Raw genomic sequence first — 13,859 nt, 5'->3', positions numbered from 1 at the left:
ATGGAAAATGATAAGTTTGGAACATAATTAATAGTCAGATGATCATTTTTTAACTTTTAATAGCCAATGGACTCAACAAAGTAATTTCCTATAGTCAGAGGATCACTTTGTAACTTTTAATAATCAAAGAACTCCATAAAACATCATCCTATAGTCATGGGACCATTTGTGTACTTTACCCTTTTATTTATTTCAATTTAAAATAAACAAACTTACAAGTACAAATATTTTATTTAAATATAGGGATGTCAACAAGACGAGTTTCGCAAAGATCTGTCTCACTTCTACTTAATTTAGTGAAAATGTGAAGATGGATTCATGTTTTACGAGTGATAGAACGAGGATGAGATAAAAATTAAACCCATCGTGGATGGTGGAACATACATGAATATGATATTATACATGTCACATCCTTATTTAAATTGTAAGCTCGGTCTAACTCAAAGGTGTGGGTTTCAAATTTTATATAAACATACCCACATTTAATAAATATTTAACTAAAGCATGTTTAAGCATTTAATTTTAATTTTTGAAGGTTATAAATTATTATTTTTTATTAGCATTTAGTAATTTAATATTTTTTTATTAAAGTTGTAAACAAAACGACTTAACAGTAAGAAAAATGGAATTTTAATATTTTATTTTTAATTTTCATGGGAAGTAATTTAATATTCTTTTATTTTTACATTTATTCGAATGAAAACAAAATATATAAGCATAGGAGTGCATAAGTCATACATTATCGGTAAATAAGATGGTAAAACATTAACGTTAAGAATTAGCAAGTTGTCGGATATTGATGGGTGAAACATATTCACGACCACCATCTAATACATGCTTTGCCGCGATTAAAATCGCCGACTCCGTCGGGCGGTACGGATCCCAAAACACGAACTTGTTACGATCCGAGCAAACTGGAGACACTTGCATGCACGGAACCAGACCGCCGTGTCTCCCGATCACTTCGCAACAAGCGTAATCTACAGTCTCAAATCCTGGAAAAGAAAAAGAAACCAAACTCATTGACACTCCTAAATCCAAATTCAAAAGTCTATCGATGAATCTCACCATATGATCTAGCGTTGTTAATGATGTCTTCGGTTACCGCGTAATTATCGACGTAAACGAGCATCGTTCCCGTAAGATTGCTCGAAAGATCTTCGACCAGGCTCTTCAATTTCGAGTTTAACAACTTGGCGAAGTTATTTAATGAATCGACACAATTCTAGGCACATAAATGTGTATCGATCTCGAATGGAATGCAGCCGACTTTCGAGACCCCGACCACCGCAAACTTCCTAGCATCAATGGTATAAAGTCTCTGCGATTCACATAGATCAAAGATCGTTCGAGGTCGGATTTCGATTAGGACTTTCTCTCTTGAGTTGAACCAAATGAACATTTTGTTCAAATGAAAGCCTGAGAGGGTTTTCACTCGAAGAGGTCGAGATATTTACTCGGTGATTATACCGAGTAAACCTCTCGATCTGTACAATGAGATTTTATCGGAATTAACAATTCGTAAACTCGAGAACGACAAGATCTTACTGTGATCTGGGATTTGAAATTGGAAACTACTTCGTCTGTGTAAGTAATTCGATCAAGAGTTTCATATTCTCCGAATAGGATATCGTTGGCCCCAATTGAAAGAAAATAGAGTGAGCTTCTGAGTAATTCTTGAGCCGTTGGTTCACCAATTCTTGATATAATGTCTTGCCAAAGTAATCCAATTGTTTATCCATGCAAATTCTTTCACCCTACAAAAAGTATATACAAAAACTTTTGGTAAATTACGTGTTTAGTACCTAAACTATCAGTTTTGGCCTATTTTAGTACCTAAACTTTTAATTTTTCAAAACCATACCTAAAGTTTAGTTTTTGTTTCATTTTAGTACCTTGTTCAATAACGCTAAGTTTTGAAAAAATTGAGAGTCTAGGTACTAATTGTGTTAAGTTTTTAATAGTTGGGTACTAAAATGAAATAAAAACTAAACGTTAGGCATGGTTTTGAAAAAATTAAAAGTTTAGGTACTAAAACAAATCAAAAATGATAAATTAAGTACTAAATGCATAGTTTAGCCTAAAAAATTTGTGTCATTTAGATTCAGGTCAATTTCGGATTAAATATCATTTCAAGTACATGTCATTCGAATTTTCAAGCCAACTCGTTATATGTTAACGTCACTTCGAGTTTTGGTCACTCCAAGTTTGGGTCCATTCGGGTTCGGGTTGGACCGATTTTCATGTTTTTTCACTTTTCATGGTCAAATCTGATTAAATCTAGGGTAAACTATGCATTTAGTATCAAAATTATCAATTTTGTTGCGCTTTTGATATCATGTACGTTTTTCATCATGTATGTTTTTCGAGTCGAATAACTAGCGCAACAAATATCAATAGCAAAATGATGACCATAATATCACATTGTCTAGATACTACAATCACTTTTTTTAAAAAAAAAATCGTAGAAACTTGCGTATAACGTCTGTAACTATTCGGGAATTCGTATATCGTCCGGACGGAGTGCCTTTCGGGAAGTCGATACTATTAGGGAACTCGGGTTTAGCCAATGTGTCGATGTAAAAGTTGTTTCCGGCTTCGACCAGTGAATCTCTGAAGACAAAAAAATCAGCGGTATTCTGGGCTGAATAGACGGATAAAACCCGAAACAATATCGAAACCGTGACGATAAGCTTATTCGGAATGGTTCCCATGTGTTGAAGATCTGCACATGTGGTGTTTGGGGCCTTAATGATCAATTGAAGTTCTTCCAATGGTTTAAATAGTGATGCAGGCAAAGTGGTACCAATACGCAAACTTTTGAGTTTTACACTAATTTATTTTCTTTCTTCGACCCTCGAGAGATGATATCGAACTTATTTGAGGGTCGGAAATCCCTTCTGAAATTAAAAAAAGTTTATCAAGATTAAATCTTAAAATTATTTTTTGAAAGAAGCCGTTAATTTTATTAAAAATAGAAAATATAAAACAATATTAACTAAATAATGATAAATATATTTTTCTAAACACGAGAAAATTAAACACTTAAGATCACAAGGACCATACAAGGAAAAATGTTAAAAACCTAACAAAATAAACTCATATAAAAGGTAGATATCGATAAACAAACCATAAAATGGGATGAAGCTATTAAAATGCCACCAATAAATCGCAAATCATAATCGAGCGACGTGAAAATATTATCCACGAACGTAAATCGTGTATCCAAATCCAAAAGGAGGTTACAAAGCAGGAAAAATTAGTATGATAACAAATGAATCATCATATTGATCAATCGTGACGACATCAAATCCAACTTAAAAAAAATGACAAATGAAAATAACGGCTAAACAGTTGAAAACATGCCATTGAGACAGTGAAAAACGTGTCATACAAGTAAAAGAAGATGTGTCATAAAGACATAAATATTGAAAATAAAAAATAAGAAAAATATAAAGATATTATATTATAATAAAACAAAAGAAAAACAATGAATACTGACGGTAGACGATCAACATCAATACTGATGTTATCATCGATCACAAAGTTGAAGAAGAAAAAAACTAACGACGATTAAGGGGAAAATAAGACAAATTCTATTATTTTTAAATTTTAGAATTATTAAATATGGGCTTTTATAAAATATTAAATATTACTTATTAAAGATAATTATTCAAATGAAATATTAAATTTAGAGAATGGTCCATATAGAAAAAGGCTATAGAATATTTAATTTATCATTTTTTTTTTTTGCATTTCGGCTCTTAGATATGCGCCAAAATTTACGAGCTGCTGTTTTAGTACCACAAAATAAATAAGGGTAACGTACAGAAATGGTCCCTGAATATAGTGTATTATTTTATTAAGACCTTTAATTATTAAAAGTTATAAAATAGTCCTCTAATTATAAAATGTTGCTTTATTAAGTTTTTCGACTATTAAAAGTTACAAAATGATCACCCGGCTATTCAATATGCTCCAAACCCGTTATTTTCTGTTGAAAATTTGATTGTTGTCTAAGCTAAATGTTAGCATGATAATTGTGATATGATAGTCGTTTGAGATTTTGAGATCAGATTTTATCACATCACAATCAATAGGGTTAACGTTCAGCTGAGAATACCATCAATTTTTAACAGAAAAAAATATGCCTAGAACATAATGAGTAGTGGAGTTACCGTTTTGTAACTTTTAATAGTCAAGGAACTTAATAAAACATAATCCTATAATCGGATACCATTTGTGTACTTAACCCCTTTTTTATTAAGTAATTGCAGTCAATTATTAAAGATTCGAGTTCAATTGTACCCTGAATGAGAAGGCACTCCTAATGTTAATTTTTTTTTTCTATTCACAATATTCAAAATTAAGTTCGATTGCATTATTTGTATATATTATATAATTTATATCACATAAAAACTAAATTTATAACAATATATAATATTATAATATAAACATTGAAATACATGTCGAGTTTTCCAAGTATATAAACACACAATAATATACAAGAGTTACATGAGTCGGATTCCTATGTATCAACGGATACACTGATGGCGTTTAGCTCCACGTGTTGCTGACCCTCGTTTTGCGGATGAACGACGACGGTTGCCCGGGCTTCGGACCTCGAGGATTGCCTACTTCCTCCTTGCAAAACGGAAATCGAGCTAACGACTGGTTTTCTACTAGCCGAGTCGCCGAGGTCGTCTTGATCTTCGGAGATGATTTCCCATTCCTCTTTGAGTGTAGTAACTTGCAAACCTTTCTCGCGGTGGCTTTCCATTTCGAATGCCGTTGGTAAAATAACGTAATCGTTTACCGGGTTGTAGAAAGGGTCCGGATCACCTGCCCTTAACCAGTGTTTGAGAATTCGGAATACGTGAGGTTCGCAAAGAATTCCCCGATGCTCGCCGGGTACCCCGACCCTAGCTTCGGCCTGTAGTCCATCTGCCTGAAAGTAACAAGAACAAATACGAGTTATAGACGCCAGTCCATGATACACAATAAGATTAGAATCCAGAAAGAATAATTGGACACGCAATATATACTATAACTAATAACGGCACGATTCTCGAATTCGGAATTCATATTTATAATTCAACAATTGATATAACTTGCTTATCAAAGGATGAGGTTAACTGAAATCTAACGACTATGATCACCCGAACATTCGTCGGTAGTCGGGTAACCGTATGGATTACTTGATTCGAAAATCAAACAAATTCTAAAGTTGTAAAGATAGAGTGTTGTCCACGAGTTCATAGGAGTAAATTAGTTAATTGGGGTACTGACCTTAGCTGATTCTGTCGGAACCGTTCCATCACCGTCGACGCATATATATTTGGGCTGACGTATAGAATAAATTCAGTAATGAATTCTGCAAGTCTTGTATCTATGGGCTGATTTACAAGTTCTTAGAATTACAGCACAACAAAGATCACCTGAAAGTACCGCAAGTCTTGAATATTTGTGACCGGTGTCTCCTCACTTCCATAGCTGCAAAATACCACGGATCATATTAAGTTTGTAACGGAAACGGAAATAATCATCGAGCGATTTAAACAAAGCAATGGGATAGAGGCACCACCAAACGCTGTGAGGTGTATCGAGATTCATCCCATATATATTGTAAAATTTAACTCCGGAAGGAAGCTTAGCATTAGACAACACCTTTTGTGTCTCTTTAACCCATTTCAAGATCTCCGAATTGAAAGGTAGTGGAATCATCTCCCCGTCATAGTCAACCTGAAATTACGAAATGCAAGCAATCGCTTGGAACTCATCGATGAAGCTTTTCCTTCTCTATTTATTTATTTATTAGCAATGGAGTCACGCCTAAGACTAATTAACTTCCTTCTTGCACAATCAATGTTCATAGCTTACCGAATTTCCAGAAAGAGCTTCCTTAAAAATATCGATGCAATCTCGAGGGCGATAGGATTCTAGAATAGTCCGAGGAATTCCATCACATCCTTCTTTCTCCCTCTATATCTCAAGAAGAGGCGTATGTTGCCAATGGAAATGTGGACAAGCCATTAACTCGTATATCGATGGGCACTCGATCAGCTGAACGATGCAGCACAGAAATAAGCAACTTAAACTAATCTGGAAATAACAACGAAGAGCATTGACATTAAAAATATACATAAACATTTCAATATACGACACTGTAGCAACATCATAATGCAATCATAATCTTCCATTTAATTACAACTTCATTTGAGATTACTCGTTTTCCTTTAAGCCAACCAATCAAAAGTTTTGGCCTAAAAGTGAACCACTCTTAATTCATGTTGAGACACTTATGCCACAAGCCCCAAGTAACAGCTGGTAGACGATTTCAACGACTTATGTCTATACAGAAATAAACAAGCACATAAAACGAAGCATAAATAATTAGGATTGCGTAATTAGGTGAGAGTGGTGAAGACATTTTAACAGACTCTACATTCGTAAGTGATGGACACATCAATAGAGAGTTAATGCCCTCACGAGTATCTATCTAAGTAGAAATGCTGAAAGCGACAAGTAATTTAGAAAATAATCACATACCAATTGGTGCATGCTCCACTTCGAAATAAAAAATTCTGTTCCCAACCGTCAACGAATGACATTCCATTAGAAAGGTAGAAGCGATATATCCGGGTGCACCTGTTGGGAACATTTAAATTGCATCTCAATAAGGAGTTGAACTCAAATTAGATCAAGCTGTCTAAATACAAGGTCATCTCTCTCTTTTTTGCCTGAACTATTGGATTCTTTAGTGGACATTGAGATGGATAATGTTTCTGAATCCGGAATAGAACAATGGTTAAACTGAAATTGTTTAAGTGTCTTGTTCTCTACTCAATTTACAAAGACCACGTACCCCGGAATGGTGCGGCAATTGCAATCCAGTTCTTTACATATTTCTGAAAAACCTGCAGAAGAAAAGCAGCAGTATACCACAAAGAGATACAATACTAAACCATATATAGATATGAGAGAAATCGAGAAGCAAAACATGGAAAAAGAAGAAAAGAGGGGCATTGAAGAAGATGGGAGTGGGTTCCTTACATCGCTGTGAAGCCCCATGAAACATTTTATCAAAAGGCCACCCATAGAATGACTTATGATATTTATCTTTTTCCCTCCTGAAGCATTGTACACCGACTCCAATTTCGCTGCCAGGCGGTCCATTGTTTCTTGTAACCTAAAAGAGAAGAAAAAACAATCAACACATTGAAAACATATCTTCAACTACAAAGATAAATAAGGCCACCATACTACATTAGGAAGAGAAATCAATGATTATACCTGTTACTTTGGCGAAAATCATAACCAAACCCGAAAAGCGTCTTCCCTTCTTGAAAACCCCACTTGATCATTTCAGCAATCATATCATGAAAATAACTAACACACTCGCGACCGATGATCTTGCATCAAGAGGAAAGAAGTTCATCCAAAACCATAATTAGTTCATTCCCATTAGGTTCCATACAAACTTAAGGGTCATACATGGGTTATCTTAGCAATTTCGAAATGTCAAGTCTCATTTTCACGGACAAAACGCTTCATACAAAATGAAATCTAACTTTAGTTAAGGGCAAGAAGTTTTGGGGTTAACATCCAAATAAAACTTCTTGCATCATACATTACATGATAGTAAGGGGAATATGTACATGCATGCAGCTTTATACCATATCAGGGTCCAAGACATCAATGGCTCGAAGTCCTTATCTTCCTTCAGGAACTTTAATACTTGTATTTGGATCTAAGGATACAGTTTTACCTGTTTCACAAACCATGAAACAACAATTACATAATCACTCCACAAATTTCCAAATATTAGCAAACAGATCCCAACACGCAATATCTGATACTCATGATTATGAATATAAGATGAGAATCTCAAGTTTCTTAAAATTCCCCAAAATACTCAACGAAACAAACACTTTCTAGTTTCAACAATTCCACTAAATTTCTTAGCACCAAAAAACCAAAAAAAATTACCAGTAGAAGGATCAAAACGAGACCAGAGCTTGGTCCTTAACTTATAATCGGCACCAAGGATCCGAACCCAAACCCGTTCTTCTTTCCCGTTTTGATTATCCACGGCATTCAAAATCGACCCGGCAATACCCGGAACTAATAAAACCGGGTCCAAATTAGGGTCAATGTAAGGTTGCGGCTTCTTAATCAGCTTCAACCACATCTCCACGGATTGTACAATATCTTCCAATAACATCGCCATCCCAAAATCAAAATCAATTTCCAAATTGAAAACAAAAAGATGAAAACTTTACAACAACAAAAAAAGAATTTTCCAAGGGAAATTTGGGTTCCCTTTCTGAATTTGAGGTTTCAGATTCTCGAGGAGAAAGAGTTCATCACTTTAAAGGAGAGACAGAGGAGACAAGCAACCAATTTACTTACAGAAGCTAAATAAAGAAGAAAACACAACAAATTATTATATATATATAATTAGTAAGTAATGGTCAAAGAATACGAATTCTTTTTGTTCTTATCTTATTTGGAACATCTTATTTTATTGGGTAAATTATGAGTTTAGTATATAAATTATCAATTTTAATATGTTTTAGAACTCAAACTTTTATTATTTTAAAATCATACCTAAATTTTTTTTTGTTTCATTTTAGTATCTCGTTCAACATTTAACGTTGAGTTTTGAAAAATTGAAAGTTGAGTTACTAAAATGGACGAAAATTGATAATTTAGGAACTAAACGCATAAGTTTTTAACGATAGGGTACTAAAATGAAATGAAAACTAAACATTAGGTAAGTTTTTTAAAAAATTGAAAGTTTAGGCACTAAAGCATACCGAAACTGATAGTTTACGCACTAAACGCGTTAAATTTTTAAATGTGGGGTACTAAAATGAAATGAAAACCAAATGTTAGGTAAGTTTTTGAAAAAAATATAAGTTTAGGTACTAAAACGGATCAAAACTGATAGTTTAGGTATTTATCATGTTAAGTTTTTAACGACATGGTACTAAAATTAAATGAAAACTAAAAGTTAGGTAAGTTTTTGAAAAAATTAAAAATTTAGGTACTAAAACATACCAAAACTAATAAATTATGTACTAAGCGCGTTAAGTTTTTTACATCAAGTTACTAAAATGAAATGAAAACTAAATGTTAGGTAAGTTTTTGAAAAAATTAAAAGTTTAGGTACTAAAACGGATCAAAACTGGTAGTTTAGGTACTAATTAAGTTTTTAACAGCATGATACTAAAATGAAATGAAAATTGAACGTTAGGTGAGTTTTTGATTTTTTTTTTAAAGTTTAGGTACTAAAACATACCAAAACTGATAATTTAGGTACTAAATGTGTTTAGTTTTTAACGGCATGGTACTAAAACGGATAGTTTATGTACTAAAAACATTGATCTTTAATGATATGGTACTAAAATGAAATGAAAACAAAACGTTAGGTATAATTTTAAAAAATAAAAAAATTAGGTATTAAAATAGATTAAAACTGATAGTTTAGGTTCTAAATGTGTAATTACTCTATTTTATTTTCAGGCTAACTTCAATAAACGTCCTCAAACTATAGTCTAGAGTAATTCAGTGCCTAATTTCAAAAATATTTTTTGATTGAATCTTCAGAGTATCAATATTGTATTGATGTACTTGAGCGATAAATGACAGTTTAAATCTGATGTAGAGTATATTTAAAGTACATCTATCAAATTTATGTTCAATTTCATAATTTAATATCCAAAAAAATCCATATATTTCAAATATATTTAAAATAATATTTTATGTGAAATTTAGGGACTAATCTATAACGTAAGCATAGTTTCTGATATTTGGTGCAAAGAAACTTTTTTCTAATATATAAATGCCACGCGTAGCAGCTACCATTTACCGACGTGTCCCAATCGCTAAGAAGACAATCCAAAGGGACTTGATCCACCAAATATTAAAATAATATATGTAAATAAAATAAAAATATTTTTGGGTAAACTAAGCTTTTATTACCTAAATTATTAATTTTTATCTGTTTTAGTATTTAAACTTTATTTTTTTTTTAAAAAACATACATAAAATTTAGTTTTTATTTCATTTTTAGTATCTATCGTTAAAAACTTAATGGACAGGCTAACATGACATAGTCCTACTGGACGAACAATCAATACAAACGGTAAACCACGGGAGAATTACGAGTTGACCAACATAGTCTAATTTCAGGCCCACTGAACGATGGACCATGGAGATTGAAGAATGAAGAAATCGAAGAGTCCATTATTGATTTGAGGAGATTAAGGCATTTTTCGATGAAACGGTGGCCGAAATCGTGTTCAGAATGTCGAAAAGGTGTAAGTTGGAAAGTTTGAGCTTGATAAACAGACGAATGCGACGATCAACGACTATAGACGTGGCGATCGACGAGCACGTTTACTAAGTTTTTAACGACATGGTATTAAAATGAAACAAAAACTAAAAGTTAGATATGATTTTGAAGAAAATAAAAGTTTAGGTACGAAAACAAACCAAAACTGATAGTTTATGTATTAAAAGCATAATTTACCAAATATTTTTTAAGGCTTAATACTAAAAATAAGTGCTCAAACTATATTGTTATTCTCAAATAGGTGTATAAACTATTTTTTTACTCATCCAGGTGCCCACAAACGTTACTCATTTAGGTGTCTGGTTTGTAATGGTCGTTATAAAACCTCGTTAAATGACACGTGTCACAATCTTATAATTTTAAAATTTTATTTTTCTTAAAAAATAAAAACATTATTTTAAAAAATCAAACGATCAAACCGTCGTTTGCCCCTTCTCCCACCCTTGCTCTCCTCCCCTTGCTCCTTTTTCCATGGCCAAACGACCACAGGTTAAACGCCCAACCAAATGATCGGCTGTCACGGTCGTGGAAACGGTCGATTATCACGATTTAATTTGAAGGATTGAGTATTGAGATTTTAGGGATTTTAGAATTTTAGGTTTTGAGATGATAATAAGAGTTGCAACCAATCATTGGATGATTGGCAACGTATGGGTGGTCGATCGCAGATGATTGGGTGACCGGAGATGATTGACAGTTGAAGTAAATGAGACTAGAATTAAAGATTTTAAGAGTCTGTGATTTTTTTACATTTAAAAAGAAAGGGGTTTTCAAATTTTTTAAATTTTTTTTTCTAAAATTACCAGATTTTGAAATGTGTCACGTAACGAAAAAATTTACACTATTGACGGTAACATTTGTAACGTTAAACACATGGATGAGTTAAAAAATAGTTTAAGCACATATTCGAGAATTTATGTATTGTTTGGACACTTATTTTAGTATTAATTTTTTTAAAATAAATTTATTCTTAGTTTCTTAAGAGGAATAGTAGTATGTTGTATTTGAGTTTCTTAAGTAGGTTTTATTCAGTTTATTTTCTTATCATGTTAAAATTAAAAAAAGGTATTAAGCATGGTTAATAATATAACAAAATCGAGGCTCTGATACCATGTTAAGCATCCAACATGAGTAGTATCGAAATACTCTAATCGATGTGGGATATCAACGCTTTAACGAACAAAAGTTGGGATTCGATTGTTCTCATTTATTTCTAGAGGTGAGTATTCGAGTGAGATTAATGAGTGCTTCCCTCGATCTCCTTACGTTCGAACTGCTATTTTTGGACAGAAAATCGATAGCTGCTGCAGGTGACCAACACACTTGTTTAAGTAATAACTTAAAACTCATAATATTAAAAATAACTCATCATTTATCTAAAAAATATAACATTATAAGTTTGTAACCCAAATTTTTTAAGGGTAAATTATGTGGATAGTTTCTTATATTTAGGGTCTAACTAACTTTGATCACCAATTTAAAAAATAAGGAGAAATGGTTGCTAACGTTGTTGATTCATTCAATTTTAGTCTCTTCACTATTAATTTTCATTAACTCCTTTTTGTTTAATTTTCTAACATGGCGGAGGGACTAAAATCAAACGAGAGTTAACGGATGGAGGACTAAAATCGAATGAATCAATAATTTTAGGGACTAAAACCGAACAGATCGATAACATTAGAAAATATTCTCTCTGAATTTTTAAATTAATGATCAAAGTTGGTCAAACTAAAAATATATGAAAGTATTTGCATAGTTTACCTTTTTTAAGATAAGTTTGTAACACAAATTTAATTAACTTATTGAGTCTATTTTGGTCTAAACCCAAAACATTAAGTGAAAAAATAATTATTTAAAACCTAAAACCTAAATATAATAAAAATTATTAAATCCCTAAATCCGTTCTTCTTCTTCTATATCGTGCGTGAGTGGGAGGGGAGGCAGAGACAGAAATGCAAGGCAAAATGAGAGAGAGAGAAAAGGTTTTTTTTTTCTTTTCAAATTCGTCCCTTTTCTTCTTTATTTTTTCATGTTCTTAAAAATAACTTACTTTTCTCCCGCTTCTTTTTCGCAGAGGTATGGCTGAGAACAGTTCCTGTCGGGATGTGACAATTAAAGACGCCAAGGGCCCTGCAGTTGATAAACATACTCCGATCGTCGATTCTGTTCGGCAGAAGTTGCCCCGTCTGCTTCTATGCCTTGGTGTTAAACAGCATCACTTTCCGAGCGTTCGGGCCACGACCCCCGACGGCTTCTATGCCTTCCTCGACTACTTGCTGACCCCCGAAAGACAGAAAGCCGTTCATGGCCTTGCCGTGGCTGATAAGCTCAAGAAGAAGGCCGGTGGCCTGTTTACTGTACAAGATGTTGCCAAAGTGGCTATGTTTAATGAACAGCGCGCTTCCTTCGCTTCTGCCCGTGCTGCTCTGATTAACGCCAAGGATAAGAAGATTGCTGATCTCGAATTGCAGTTGCGGAGGATGCGTGCTGAGAGAGAAGAAGCCCTTAAGTCACTTTGTCATGAATTCGCTCCTGATGGTGAATACGATGAGGCTGCATCGGAGCGGGAGATTCCTTAAGGGTAAATCCTTTCTTACTGTCATTCTTAAAGTTGATTGAGGGGCTTATATCTATTTGCTGCGGGACTCGATTGAGGAACAAGAACATAAATGGAGTTGATGGGATAAACGCTAGGCTTTGTAGTAGTTGGGGCATTGTGTATTTTGGGTTGGTTTTGTTGCTTTTCCATGGATTCTCTTGTAAGTGCACTCAAGGGTGTGTGTTTTGGACGTCATTAAGAGTCTTCATTAGGGATGAGTATGGTATCCGGATCGGGTTTAATTTTTTAAAAAAATTGGATTTATGTCGAGTTCGCATTTAGTGTGAAAAATTTTACTCGATCCGACCTAAAAAATAATCTAAATATATCTTATATATTTAGGTATAATTGTAAAAATATTCCTCTTTATATATATTTTTCAATTAAGTTCTTATTTATTAAATAAAATTAATAATTTTATATTATTTCTGGTCAGAATCGAATTTTATCTCAAAATTCGGGTTTTATATTAAGTCCCTTTTGATTCAGATTTTTCGTTTCTGTGGTAGCTTTTTGTTAGGACTATGATGTATTTATATCTTTAGTATAAATATTTTTTTGCGATGCATTTTATTTTTTATCATTTTCATAAATTTAACTTAGATTTTTGATAAAATCTATTACAAGAGTGTGAAGTTTAACTTATTAGAAAAGAAAATTAATCACAATGACAAGTTGGTAAAATACACTTGAAGATAATCTTATATTCCATCAACATAACACTGTCGACTTGCATGCCTATTAAATAATTCAAATAATATAATGTAATATTCACAGTAACACTTCAAGTAATGTTATATTCCAGAACTCTTATTATTAAAAATAATTTTACATTTCATGAACTAAATACATCGTTATTGTTTTCGGTCAAAAGAGCAAAACAGTGGGTGGACTTTCTTT

At 33.0% G+C, this 13,859-nt stretch overlaps 1 protein-coding gene and 2 pseudogenes across 1 annotated transcript; 1 reads left to right on the top strand and 2 right to left on the bottom strand.

Annotated features, from left to right (window-relative positions):
• Positions 1–771: 771 nt before the first annotated feature.
• On the bottom strand, positions 772–2,714 carry LOC120203973 (annotated as a pseudogene).
• Positions 2,715–4,497: 1,783 nt separating this feature from the next.
• Positions 4,498–8,403, bottom strand: LOC120204089 (annotated as a pseudogene).
• Positions 8,404–12,260: 3,857 nt separating this feature from the next.
• On the top strand, positions 12,261–13,192 carry LOC120204092. Its single transcript, XM_039204174.1, has 2 exons — positions 12,261–12,342; positions 12,435–13,192. Exon 2 carries the CDS (start codon positions 12,439–12,441, stop codon positions 12,937–12,939), a length of 501 nt encoding a protein of 166 aa, XP_039060105.1. The 5' UTR covers positions 12,261–12,342; positions 12,435–12,438; the 3' UTR covers positions 12,940–13,192.
• The last annotated feature ends 667 nt before the right edge of the window (positions 13,193–13,859 follow it).

This window comes from Hibiscus syriacus, unplaced genomic scaffold (genome assembly GCF_006381635.1).
Source record: "Hibiscus syriacus cultivar Baekdansim isolate YM2019G1 unplaced genomic scaffold, ASM638163v2 tig00010533_pilon, whole genome shotgun sequence".
NCBI lineage: Eukaryota > Viridiplantae > Streptophyta > Magnoliopsida > Malvales > Malvaceae > Hibiscus > Hibiscus syriacus.
Note: the sequence above shows the minus strand (reverse complement) of the source record. Positions and strands in the feature narration are given on the sequence as shown.

What these genes read in the sequence shown, in the direction of transcription:
- LOC120204092 (XM_039204174.1), top strand. Translation starts at nt 12,439, where the DNA reads ATGGCTGAGAACAGTTCCTGTCGGGATGTGACAATTAAAGACGCCAAG.